Genomic DNA, 13,385 nt, shown 5'->3' with positions numbered 1-13,385 from the left:
TAGCTGTTGATGGTATTGCTCTCTAGAAGGAGACAGTGAACACATTGCCCCCGTTACCCTTTCTACTGGTCCAGACTATAGAAGGCACCTTCAGGTAATCTGGAGCAGTACAGCATATTACCAGCCCTGACAGCCTTGGTTTGGTTTCAGACTCACTATTTTAGCCAAGTTGTAAAGATGAGATCAACAATCATCTCCAGTTTAGATTCCTGTCTCCCACAATGACAAGTACCAATGAACACAGAAGAAACACAGAAACAAACTTTAAAAATTTCAGGTTTTACCTCATCTTGCTGTGAATTTAGTAGCTGCAGCTTCATGTGTTTCATATAAGCCATAGTAATTGGCATGTTGTAATCAATCATACTGGTCACCAAAGTTGGAGGTTTTCCATTATCTGCAACAGAAGTATTTATTATGTATTATATTTTAAATGTGGAGGCTAATTCAACCTGCTCTGCAGTCAGTCAGACAGTTATGTCTTTAACTTCAGCATTTTCAATCGCTTCTACAGATGCGAGTCTCCTGAAGAAAAATGAAAATCAAGTTCAAACCCTCAGAAATGATGAGTTGCTCTGCCCTAATGACTACAGCACTTACACCCTATCTATTCCTTATGTTTAAGCCCCCATATAAACATTTCGACAGCAAAATAAATTATTTCCTCCAGATAAGATCATCTTTCTATTGAGGGTGCATATGGTATTACACTCCCTCCTTAAGTCAAAGCGGAAGATTCACCATCTTCCAGCCTAAGAAAATGAGATGATCTGACTTACTGAACCTGTTCCAGTTTACCAATTTTTTTATGAACCCTCACTTAAGCTAGGAAAATACAAATGGGTATTAGGAATAAAATTACTTTACATCCCACTATTTGACACTAAAACTACCTTTATGATCCGCTCCATCTGGGTTTAAATGCATTCTTTTCTGGCACTCTGAGCAGCTCATTAGAAATCGTGTCACCGCTTCTCTCGGTAGGAAGGCATAGGTCTCGGAAATCTGAAATGAATAACAAAACATAGGTGTTATTGTAGGAGCTGATTGAACATGATTTTACAGAACTGATCATTATATTTCCAAATAAGGCATATTAACTTGTAATGCCAGGAAGCACAATGAAAGCATCCTCTGCATACTATGCAGTATTTCAAGAAACATCTCTCCAATCTGCCTACTTATCTAATGCCTAATAACAGTCAATACTGAACAAAATTTCACTTCTATCAAAAGGGGGGTTGTTTTATCTTTAATTTTTTTTGTCAGTAAGAAGATTCATACATAACAGTATTCCACTGAGGGACATTTTTTTAAAAAACTGGAAAGTTACTTTTTTTTTTTTATATCCAATATAAAAAAACCACCCTAAAGTGCTTGGCTTACGTGCTCTATTTTTGTCGTAACAATAGGCAGACAGATACAGGACTCAGTGTATTGCCAGCAATGAGTATCCTTACTATTTCAACTTGTATTTGAATGTCTTGCAAAAATATTTTTGAAAGCTTGTGATTTAATACGATGGAGTAAATATGTTATTTTTCCTAGTAATTCTAGAATTTGGGAATTGTCTGATTTTAAAGACTCTGCTTTACCTGGGGATACTCTGAACCAACAGATTTTGGTTGTTTTCTCATTTCAACATTATAATCCTTTCCACCCACATACTCACAAGCAGGCATCAGAGGGATTTGTTGTCCTTTTTGAAAGGGAAAAAGAGGAAGCAGATATTGCTGTATTTAAAGGCTGCATCCCTCCATCCCAAGGATGCATATATCTTTTTACACATCTTGCCTTGCTGAAAAGGACCCGTAGGTTGGTGCCCCTCTCTACACAGTGCTGGTAAGACGGCAGCTGGAATAACGTGCACAGGTTGCCCCTCCACAGTTAAAGAAGTCTGCTGAGAAGCAGAAGGGGACTCTGTGGCAGGCCACCGCAGCAGCTGGAACCTAAAGAAAACCTTGAAGGAAAGGTTGAGGGAGCTGCAATCTTTTCATGTAGGTTATGAGGCAGAGAGAGATCTAACTGCAGCCCACCTCTGCCTGAAGGGGAGTTGAGCTATGGAGAGAAACTCTACAGAGGGTATAACCAGGAACAACAGCCATAAGCTGTGGCTTTGGATGTTCAAACTGGACATCACCTTCCTCACTAAGAGGGTAGTGCCCTGGAGCGTCTTTACCAGATGGGCGGAAGAATCTCCAAACTTGGACGTTTTCAAGTCACTGCAAGGCAAAGCCATGGCTTTTCTGCAATTCATTATGTGTGGATGTATATACACTGAACAGTGCAAGTGTTGTAAGGAATCTCTAACCTTTCTTTTCCCAGCCAAGGTGATCGCAGTGGAGATAATCCTTAAAGAAAGTCCCAGCAAGAGAGATTAAAGGTCAACTGATATCTGCTTGTATTCCCTTGTCCTTAGGAGGATTTGGTTACCTTTCAAGCACTACGTTGGTGCAAGCCAAAGGATGGAGGTGGGGTGTATGAGTGTGGATACAGAAAGGACAAAGTAACTTTCTCTAACTGGATGTAAGTGGGGTTACAAATCACAAATTACTTGTGCTCCTCACAAGGGTGCTAAGAGGAGAAGAATGGCCAGTTTTAATTCCTACGCTCTTCTTGGCTAGTCAATTTTGTTGAAACTTAACATTTCCATGGACTCCATGGACCAGCAGGTAGAGTTTAAATTAGTGTTTGTTGATGTGACATGAGTCACGAACACAAATTATACCATCCTGTTAAGATATTGTTGTTTAGGGAGCTTGTTGTTGTTTGCTTATAAAACAAACTATTTCAGGAGGGGAGAAGGGGACTGGTACAGAAGCAAACTTTATTCTGTGGTGAAAATTTGCAATGATTTTCTGAGCCTGAAATAATTTATCCGAAAGTCACTTCTGAATGGGAGATCCTACCAAAAAAATATTTTCAAATTCTTTTTCCTGTTTTTTATAGCACAGAACAGATGCTTGTTTACCTTTCCAAATATAAAAACATTGGTTACACTCATGCCTTATGGAATCTGAAAAAATAACTTAAAACCAGCTAGAATTTAGCATTAAGAAAATTGCTAAATGCACATAAGCAGCAACCTCTCACAACATTAACATTTACCACTGTACTGAAATTAAGAGAGCTTACCCGTGGATTCATTAGTTGCCTGTATTTGATAGTAATATTCCATTTATTCTAATTTCTGTCAAAATTCCAGTTCTGCTCCAACAACATGAAAATCCTCCTTGAAAAGCAAGAGAGCTAAGGCCCAGATTTGACAGGTATGCTCCACTGACTATAAGGGAACGGGTTTATAACTAAATTTGTCCATGTAGCAGATGCTTGCGTCTCCAACCTCCCACTGCAACACAGTTTTAAGGATGCCCTTCCCTAAATAACACCAGTTTTCACCAACTTCCTCCCCTGTCTACTTCATAATTTGACTCAATCACTTACATCCCAGGACTTCAGCCTGTATAAACTGGCGTAACGCAACGGGTACGACATTAAAAGAGATATGTAGAGGACGCAGCCCACAGCTTTCCTTATTCTTGCTCCTTAAATACACACTAAAAGCTCTTTTCAATTTTTCAAAGTTGGAAAGCTTACAGCCCACTCCCTGAATCTGACATCCCCAACAGTGCAGACTCCTGTTTGTCTTTCCCGTTAAAGAAGGGCACGTCTGCTTTGAGACACAGAGAGCCGCTTGCTTGCTCTGGCCACGCTCCCAACCAGCTGGCCTCGCACCAGCTGTAGCCAGGAAGCTCTCTAAACCAAGTTAGCACAAGGCTGACGACAAAATCCTGTATTTCACCCCTCAGTAGAGTTCACCAGATTGTGCACAAGGTTGGGCCGATGTCGGTCATGGAGGTGGCTTGCATGCCAGTATTTCAGAGCACAACCCGGAGGTCTCCAACACTTCCTAAGAAACTATGCAGAAGTACTTTAGTGAGTGCTCTGACTTCAGCACGAAAAACTGTTTCTGTCTTTTATCTGAAAGAAAGCAATAATGACCCAGTCCTCACTGATGCCGTATATTCTCACTGTCTTCAGCAGCTCTGCTCCCATCTCTCCTCTCAAGGCCGTTACCCAACAAAAAATACATAGCCAGACCATCTCATTCAGTGATGCACTGCCATAGAAGAATACAGCTGTTGCAATTCCACACAAAAAACCCAATGCACCCTTCTACATTAAGAAAAAACAAAACCAGAAAAGCAAATTGAAGTGGGAGATACTGCATTATTTACATCCACACACTGACAATGCAGACTGGCATATTTTTGGTGTGACTTACAAGAAGCTGCTCATGCACATGCCTGTACCAACCAAAGAACAATCAGTGCTGATTTATCATATTGATAAAATTACTTGGATTGCTTAAAAAAAAATTAGGTATACTTTTCACAGTTAAGCTTTAGAAGTGTCCTTATGGGATTCCTTATTCTTACTAATGGGTTTATTGCACATTAATGTATCTTCTGTTGCTTGTAGAAACATGTTGTCTTGTATCTGGATGTATTCTGTATCACAGACAAACCAGAAAACAAGCAGATTCCAACGGGTTCACGTTCGGGTATTGTGTACAAGATGTAGCTCTTACAGCTGAATGCTTCTTACATTGTAAAGGGAAAAAAATAAGAAAAAGCAATCTGGAGTATTAAGCAAAGAGTGCTAAAATCATACAGGGTTTGTTTTAGCCTCAGAAGTTACAGGATAAGAAGGAAAGTTGTTTGTTTTTTTTTTTAAAACACAGCTCATGCACACATATTTTAACTCCGAACTCAGAGGAAAATAAAGAGTTGACTTCTCAGCTCCAGAGACAAAACTTTCACGATCTATTTCACCATTCACAAAAAGTCTACAATATAAGAGGTTTTGACATGTATCAACCCATGCAAAACATTACCCAGCAACAAAGGCCTTCTAGAGCTATAATTGACCTACATGCTGTTTACCAGATCCCATGCAGAGCACAACTTCCACAGGGCAAGTAATCCAGTACCTGAGCACGTAATCTGATTTACACCAGAGCTAAGTGATGCACGCCCTAACTGTCCTCTCCTAACAGGAGAGGCATTCCTACCGCATCGCTGCCAGCAGAGAGAACAGGCAAAGCCTCCCTTATGCTCCCCCATATTCCGATGGCTTAAGTGCAGGATGTTGTGATGATGTAGCCTTCAGAGCTATATTTTTATTTGGAAAATCAGCAAGCTCCAAACTGAAAGGCAGATTTTAGGACACATATGGCAGAGCAGGAAAGACAAGTGTGAGGAGAGGGAGTGAAATTTTGCAAGTGAACCTATTAACCCCTACAGAATTAACATGGAGGATGTATGTGTAGTCTGGAAGATATGATGTGTCAGAACAGAGGGGTTTTTGTTGTTGTATATGTGTATATTTTTTTAATTAAGAAGGATAAGGGGCAGCAAGGGTAAAATGATGCAAAGACAACTTCCAAGAGGAGGGAGAGAGAGAGATTGAAGATGGTAATCTGTCCTGGGCCCACAGCCATCAAACCAGGTGGCAGAAATTGGTTTCTTGATGACAGGAGGGCAAGCCAAGCAAGGAAAGTCCCCTCCTCTCCTCAGCAAGAGGTCAGAATAAAAGGCTGACACAGGGAAGCAGATATATTACTGATGGGCGTTTTATCAAGAGCTCACTACCCTGCTATACTGGGGGAAATGCTGTTCCCTCTTGTGCTAAACTTGCACTTCACAGCTCCCTTCCTTCCCTTCCCTCCCCACGTAGCAGAAGCTGTTTTTTGCGAGGGAAGTGATGGGGAACACCTGCTAGCGGGACCACTGCCAGGACACTCACTCACCCTTTGCAAAGAAGGAAGAACAAGTCCATAGAGTAAGAGTGCACAGGGCTTGGCTGTTTCGCCGTGCCCATGAAAAACAGAGTGGATGCAAGCACTTAAGTACATTAAGACCTCACACAAACCTCGTGGTGTTCTGCTTCCCCAAGGACAAGGACTGCCCTGGACAGAAAGCAGCCAGGCCCCAAACCTGCTTTAACCCTCTCTGAGCAGGGAAGTTGTACTGAAAGGAGCCAATGTTATTTCACAGTACAACCTGTCCAAAAATTCTCCCTTGAGGAAAACCTGTTCACTGTGATGGCTCCAAGGGGACCCACAAGCACATTCCTGTTTTGGGTGGGAAAGAGTCACACCATGTTTCACAAGCTGAGGAAGGTTGTTCTCAGGGTGACAGCAAAGAGGGAGGCTACTCAACACAGCCTGATCCCACACCAAGAAACATTCATTGCTGCAACAGTTGGATGAAGCAGAGGACCCCGGATATCACCCCACACCTAACTCCTGTTACACCTCAGATGTTATGTATTTGTGCACTACCCATCTGACCAGAGTCCTGCTGCAAGCCACCTTCCCTTGACACATCAGTATCCCCCCATGTTTTACAAGCCTGCTTCTCCTCCAGCTCATCAGCCCAGTACTCTTTCTTCATTCATGGGTTGGGAGTTTTAACTGACCCATTTCTTCTGCTCAGACATCGCAACCCTCACAACCCAGGTTCACTGCTGTAACATTTCAGGGCTTTGCACGGTGGCTACACAGGCTCAACAGGCTGACATTAGATCATCCTTCACAGGTAAAAATATTCCAGAAGAATACACACATAGAATTTAAAGTGCTTAAGCTGGCTATGAGACCTACCTGAGATCTCTTTGTGTAAATGATACACTTAGTTGGGGGAAACTTTGCATGTTATATCTGGACAAAGGTGAGGCACTTTACTGTTAAATGAATGAAAATTTAACATCTTTAAGATTATTAAGGAAAGTAAAGACAACAAAATCTACTCCGACATATAGGGCTTGATTACTAAGCCTGACCTACCTGTACCCACAGCTAAGCCTGAGAGAAGGCAAAGATGTTTTCCATCTCCTGTCTCACAGACCATTTGAATTTCTTGAAAAATGTAATAAGGCTTTTTTTTCCTGGTTTGCACTGAATCACAAAGAGTTGTCCTAACAGCTTGAGCCTGTTGCCTTATGCTGCTTCTGTAGCCACAACTTTTCCCAGTTACTCCCACCCCCGCTATACCCCTTGGCACTCAAATTTAAATTATAGACACAGCTGAATAGTTTAAAATAAAAAAAATGCAGCTCTACAAAAGCACAGAAAGCCTGCAATGCATGTTTTGCACGCCCTTCCCAATACACCAGACAGTCTTCCTTTCGTCTACGCTTCTCTCCTGGGTGTCCCCGTCTCCAGTTTGACACTGCAGTCCTCCTTTCAGGATGGGATGCCTATACAAAAACAACTCCTTCAGGACGGAGAGTGAAAAGTACTATCCCAAGGCAACACAGCTCCTCCAGCACACTGAGCTGTAGCAGCAAGTGCCAGCAGAGTCACCCCTATGAGGATCCTGGGTACCTTCTCCTGACCGCTTAACCATTTCCTTGTATAACAAGAACCAGTTCAACGCATTTCCATTTCACCCCACCTCCCGTGGAGCCCAGCGGAGGACCCAGAGGAATGCAGGACAAGCAGGGACCTGTTTGGGCACCGCTGCTTTCCTCAGCAACAAGGAACATGCTCTTTTCACCTTCTGCAGCTTCCTAGTCACCTGTGCCCCTGCTGAGCAACCGACTTGGCTGGGCTTCGTGTCACATATCCCACCTCTGGGAGGGAAAAACCTCAGTGCTTTCCCTGCCTTTGTAAGCTTCCCTGGGAACTGGGGAACTAGCTGACATTATAAGCATCATATGAGTATGGCACAATCCAAATGTGATTTAAAGTTCTTGGTTTCATTTTACATATATATATATATATATGCAGAGTCTTTTTTTTTTTTGCTGGTGTACATTTACCTACAGTTATGCTGGTCCTCCAGGACTCCCGTTTTTGGCAGGCACCAGCCGCCCCGTGCCCGGGTCTGTGATGTCCGGAGGTAGAGCAGCAACTCTTTCACGGGCACCCCCTTGCCGTGGGGAAGGAGCTTGTGTGCCCTTGTGAGGTTGAGAGCTGTGCTGGTGGTGGCATGTGCCTCCGGTGGGGTCTCCCCAGGCCAGACAGGTCTCAACTGAAGGGTCAGACAAAGTGTGTCCACGAGCAGGATGGGCTCACTAGCCTTTGGGCAACGATCCTAGGAGAAGGACAACTCTGACTCCAAACCCAGGCAGATGGAGCTCGTTTAGCCTTCTTGTAAGGCTCCATCTCAGAGAAGGACACTCTAACCAAACCTACGACCCGAGGACTTCGCTGTCACCGTCCAAGCTCGCTAGGCCCTGGCAGATGAACCTCAGGTGTAAAGGGTGGAGCCAGTTCCGCGCACACTGCGCCTCACCTAAAAAATCCACCGCGCAGGCCCGAAGGGTGCACTCATCGCTTGCAGTGAGCGTGGGAAAAGCCCTTCCCAGATCTTCGTTCACGAAGCCAAGCCATGATGATGATGACAGTTATGCTGGCAAGGAACACGGCCCATCAATCCTACACTGCATACAAGTTTGGGCCTTCAAATGACCAAAATCCTGCCAGTTAAATGCCAAGCTGACTCTTTTGTGCATTTTCAAGGTTACACTCCCACACCAGCTACACAGACTTTGTATAATTCCTTGATTATCACAGAAATGGGACCTTACTCTACACAGCAATATCAAAGCACAGATGCTTTCCTGATTTACCTATAGGGTTTGTGCCATGAAATCAAAGTTGGTGTTTGGTACATTGCTGCCCCAATTAAAGGCTTCCCTTCCAACATGCTCTTTCAGAGGTATCAAGTACCACATCCTATTTATCTTCCCATGCAGGACCACTCTAGGAAATCCCACGGAAAGTAATCAGTTGTAAAAACACCATTTGTTTCCACGCAGTTAACAAACAAGTCAGTGTGGATTACAGATTCAGTAGCTGAGTTTCTAAGCTGTTCTGAACACGCTTTCAGAAAGACACACTGATGTATTTTAACACTTCAGCAGCTGGGGCGACAACTAAAAATTAAAAAGACTAACTACTACAAGTTTGTTACTCTATATAAATGCAAACAGTTAATTAAGTCACCTTTGACATTTTCATTACCCTTCTAATCACGCTTGAGTTCTAGTCAAAATTTTGAGCAGAGCATGTTCACTACTGAAAATAGAGAAGACTCACACGTATATAGCAAATTAATTACTTGTTGCAATTCTTAGGGCTGTGCCATTAATTTTTTAGAAACACTCAGGTAACAAAAGCCCATAACAATATTTATGAACTTCAGAAGTTTAGCAATTTTGTACCAAAACTGTGGTGGTTTTCTCTCCATCTTTTCTCCATTAAAATGTTTTGGTTATCCAAACAGAGAGCAGAAGCGATGTGATCATCGCATGCCAGGTATTACGAATAACAAACAGCAGCTGTAGTGTGCAGTTTGTGAAACATCCCTCCTGTAAAAATTTGTCACTCTATTCGGTGAATACTTATGCATGATAAATACGTTCACAGAACTCAAGGATTATCTGCTTTTGACATGTGAATAAAGAAACAAGACTAAATTAATCTTGCTCCCAATTCACTTAAAATTAAACCCCACCTAAGTACTTCAGTCTGATTTGTAAAGCTTTTAGACTATAATGTTTTGGGAGACAGTTATCTAAGATACTACGTCTTTCCTCCCACAATTTCACAGAGGCTTGCTGTAACAGACCAACACTCCAGCTCATCGTTTGTAGTGAAGGAGCACGCATTTCCCCACTTAGTCTGGTAGAGTTTGAGGCCTGCTAACTTAACCTAATTCTCATGTTGGGACAGAGAGCAAGAGCTGATACTAGCTTGTTCTCGAGTCTTTTTTCCTTTAAATCTATGGAAGTCTTTAAAATATATACATGTGAAACCTGTCCTTGGGAACTACAACTCCATGCCCCTAATAAACTAAGACAATGAAATGAATGCACAAATATTGCATACTGTGGTAATGACAAACTTACACTTGGGCATCCGTATCCTCTGCTCATAATGACACAATAAGGTCAGGTCTCAGTTGCAATAAAAGTTAACATCAAATGTAACTTCTGTGCAGCTATTGAATGTGCACAAAGATTTCTCCTCACAGAAGATACACTAGTTGTCCTTCATGCTGCTCACAATAAATACATTTCTTATCTGACGTGGAATCATGGGACTCTTATGGTAGCAAGAATTGTACCTGGCATGTGTTCGTAGGATGAGGACTTGAAGTATTGTATTCAGTTGGCAACATTCCTTATACTTGTGTATTATTTTAATAAAGTTTGCGACCTATACCTTTGAACAGCTTACTGAGGTAAAATGAAATGGAAAGGTCAATGAAAATGTTACTTTCCTAAAGCTTTCTAAAAGAGAAGGCCAAGTATCAAAAATGGTTGAGGTGACAGATGAAAATTAATTCAGACAGTTTGTGTTTGTTCACCCTGAATTACACTCCAAGCCTTACAAAAGCACACCCAGATGATTGATGTCTTCCCTCGTACATCTATCTTAAGGTCAATACCACTGGGAACAAATTATACGAAATTTTGCCAAGAGCTTATCCCACAAAAAAACTTCTGAAAATAGTGTATAAATAAAATATCTATGAAGGGATTCACAGATACATAGTAAAGACTGTTACATAGCTATTTTTCCAGTACTCTTTTCTTCAGTTATTTCTTAGAGCTAAAATCACAGATGTGGATATCAGAACCTAGAGCTCCTCCACATTTTGGTGACCTCTGACAAAAATCAGCTGACAACTGCAGGTTGTTTTTAAGGCAAAGAACACTGTGTTCGGGGTGACAGGTCACCTCAGGGCCCTGTGCACAGCCCCCCACCAGCCTCATCCCACTGAGGCCATGGGGATTGGTGCCCTGGATGCCCTACACCCCTGGCTGGGTCTGTAGGATGGGTGCTGGGACTCCCTGGCTGCCACCCTGGGGAAGCCTCCCGTGCTTCACCAGCTGGAAACAGCGGAGCAGGTGGATCAGGATCAACCCCTGAGCACAGACAGCATTATCACAGCCCTGTGCTTGGACATTTGGCCCTCCACATCCTGGCAAGCACGAACATTTTAAGCACCTTGGGAAAGTGCAATAAATGTTTCATTAGTTCTCAGTAAGAAAAACAGTGTTACACTTGTGTCACAAAAGCTACTTTCAGCTATTTTAAGGCAGAGGCTGAACTGGCTACATCAAGCAAAAACACGTTATTAAAAAAGTTTTAGAAATAATCATTTTTCACTACTCTGCCAGTTTATGCAGGTGTGAGAGCTGCTCTCTGGGTACTTCTCTCATTGCACCTAGTAGATTTCCAGCCTTTTTAGGATATGCACAAGTTCTCATATCATTAAACCACTAAGTAAATTTAGTCACCAGCAACAACCTATAGGCAACTTCATTCATGTGCTGAAGCATCTCATTTAACAAAGCTGTGGCAATATCTTCTACATCTTCTTGAAGGTTTCATCCTTTCAATAACGATTAGAGTTACTGTTTCTGTAATGGTTTGACAGTTTCTAATAAATTCTCTGCTTCTATCAATGAGAAAATCTCTATTGAAGTTAATGGGCCCAGCCCCTATGTCACCATTTAGCCTGTATCCAGGGCTAAGCTGCAGCAGTTGCTCTATCACCCAGTGACCCTCCCCAGCAGAGAAGGGGCAGCAGCAAAAGGAGAGGAGACCCCCGGGCTGACATGAAAACAGCTCTAATGGAACAGCCCGACTGACCCCAATGCCAAGAGAAAGTGCAGACAGTGATACTCAGCCCAGCCAATGGTCAGCGGCCACAGCAAACAGGAGAGCAGCTCCTCAGGAGATGGAAGAAGAACGGGAGAGGAAGGAGCCCAAGCAAGAGGCTCCCCTCTCCTCAACCTTCCCCCTTTATCCTGGGTGTGATGTCTGTGGTCTGGGCTCCACCTGTGAGGCAGCTCGGGGCAGCTGCCCTGGCTGACTCCAAATTGCCCACGGCTCCACACCAGGGCTGCCCTGGGAGCCTGTCCCAGCGACACCAGGACACAGCAAATGTGATTTCTAAACTCTTTTCATGCATTATCAAAAGATCACTGAAATAAATTTGAGGGTGAGGGTTGCAGCACTAATCCAGCTGGAAAAAATCCACAAATCGCATCTCATGTGACTAAGCCCAAATAATTCACACTTTTAGAGACTGATGTTCATTTTCAGTTGGTTTGTTTTTTGGTTTTTTTTTTTTTACTTACTGCTTTATATGTTCTCTTTTGCCCAGCATGTTTTCTGATTTGTTCTCCATTAGGCCCAGTTTCAACATGCATGGAATAGATAATGTCAAAGAAATCTTCTACAACAGCGACCCGCCGTAAAGACAGCTTCTCATCTACACCTACGCCATCCTGAAAAGAAAAAAGGTAAAGAAAAAGTGAGGACAGGATGAACAGATAAATCATGATAATCAAGGGACACGTTCTCCTTTCACAGGGAGTTCAAGACCTTCCACCAAGAGCAGACGGTCACCCACCCTGTGAGCGACAGAAAACAGTACTGTAGGAAGGCTGTATGATCAGAAGGGTCGTATGGACCCTTGCAAGCATCCATTTCACCAAGCCAGGCCATTTGGTCTCTTGACAAAGTGATCTTTCACTCCAATACTTAAGAAACAAAACAAAATGTATCTGTCCTTCCTTTTCCAAACACATAACGAAGATTCAGAGGCAGCAGCAATTCGAAATCATGGCACAGAAGTGCATTACACAGCTGTTAATAAGAAAGCAACAGCTCTTTTATCCTCCCATTCCCCTCCCAGTAAATCTGTTCCTGGCACTTCATAAAGGTATTTAATAAAAGGTTTTAATTCACAGGTAACAGAGCTGACTAATTACCAATATAAAGGAAGTTGTTACAAACAATTTACCCCTGCAAATCCTGCTTGAAAACATAATACATGAAGACACCGCACAATAAGAAAGGGATGTTTTTCAAAGTCGTGCCTTTTGCACTCAGGTGTCTGGTTGGAACAGGTGACAGAAGTGAGGACACGTACCCTCAGATTTTCAAAAGTGATGGCGCCATGGTAGCTAAAGACTTAAACAGAAACAGTCCCCAGTGTCTCTGAAATTAATCTGTGCGGTTCAGTTCCCACCTTTTGAATAGGCCCACCTGTATGAGGGGGCTTTCTGTTTTAAGATGCCTACGGATTCAGTTCTACTGGAGGGGCAGGAATGGGGTCTCTTGTTTTTCCAGAGCAGGCATCTACCAAGCAGGCTGTGTTTTGTAATGCAGCATAAGTACATGAAGAGTAAAATGAGAACGGCCAATTCGCTTCACTCCAATACAGTATTTGAATTTAGCCCTCTGGAGGCAGCGGTGTCATCTAACTGCTGCTGTGTATTTTAAGCAATAAGGGTGCTCCAAGCTTAACACATTTGGTAGTAGTATCACTGCTGCTGTAATTCATGCCACACCA

At 42.7% G+C, this 13,385-nt stretch overlaps 1 protein-coding gene across 3 annotated transcripts in view; it reads right to left on the bottom strand.

Moving 5' to 3' along the window:
* NOL4 (nucleolar protein 4) overlaps window positions 1–12,309 on the bottom strand; it is a 148,498-nt gene extending 136,189 nt beyond the window's left edge. For all 3 annotated transcript variants that reach the window (XM_010133202.1, XM_010133203.1, XM_010133204.1), the window contains exons 1-3: window positions 12,166–12,309; window positions 894–1,005; window positions 285–397 (exon numbers count right to left, since the gene is read on the bottom strand). In XM_010133202.1, the coding sequence (XP_010131504.1) occupies window positions 285–397; window positions 894–1,005; window positions 12,166–12,237 (297 nt within the window). In that variant the 5' untranslated portion in view covers window positions 12,238–12,309. The remainder of the gene's footprint in view (window positions 1–284; window positions 398–893; window positions 1,006–12,165) is intronic.
* Window positions 12,310–13,385: the final 1,076 nt, after the last annotated feature.

The sequence above is a fragment of the Buceros rhinoceros genome, unplaced genomic scaffold (assembly GCF_000710305.1).
Source record: "Buceros rhinoceros silvestris isolate BGI_N320 unplaced genomic scaffold, ASM71030v1 scaffold1693, whole genome shotgun sequence".
In the NCBI taxonomy this organism is placed as follows: Eukaryota; Metazoa; Chordata; class Aves; order Bucerotiformes; family Bucerotidae; genus Buceros; species Buceros rhinoceros.
Note: the sequence above shows the minus strand (reverse complement) of the source record. Positions and strands in the feature narration are given on the sequence as shown.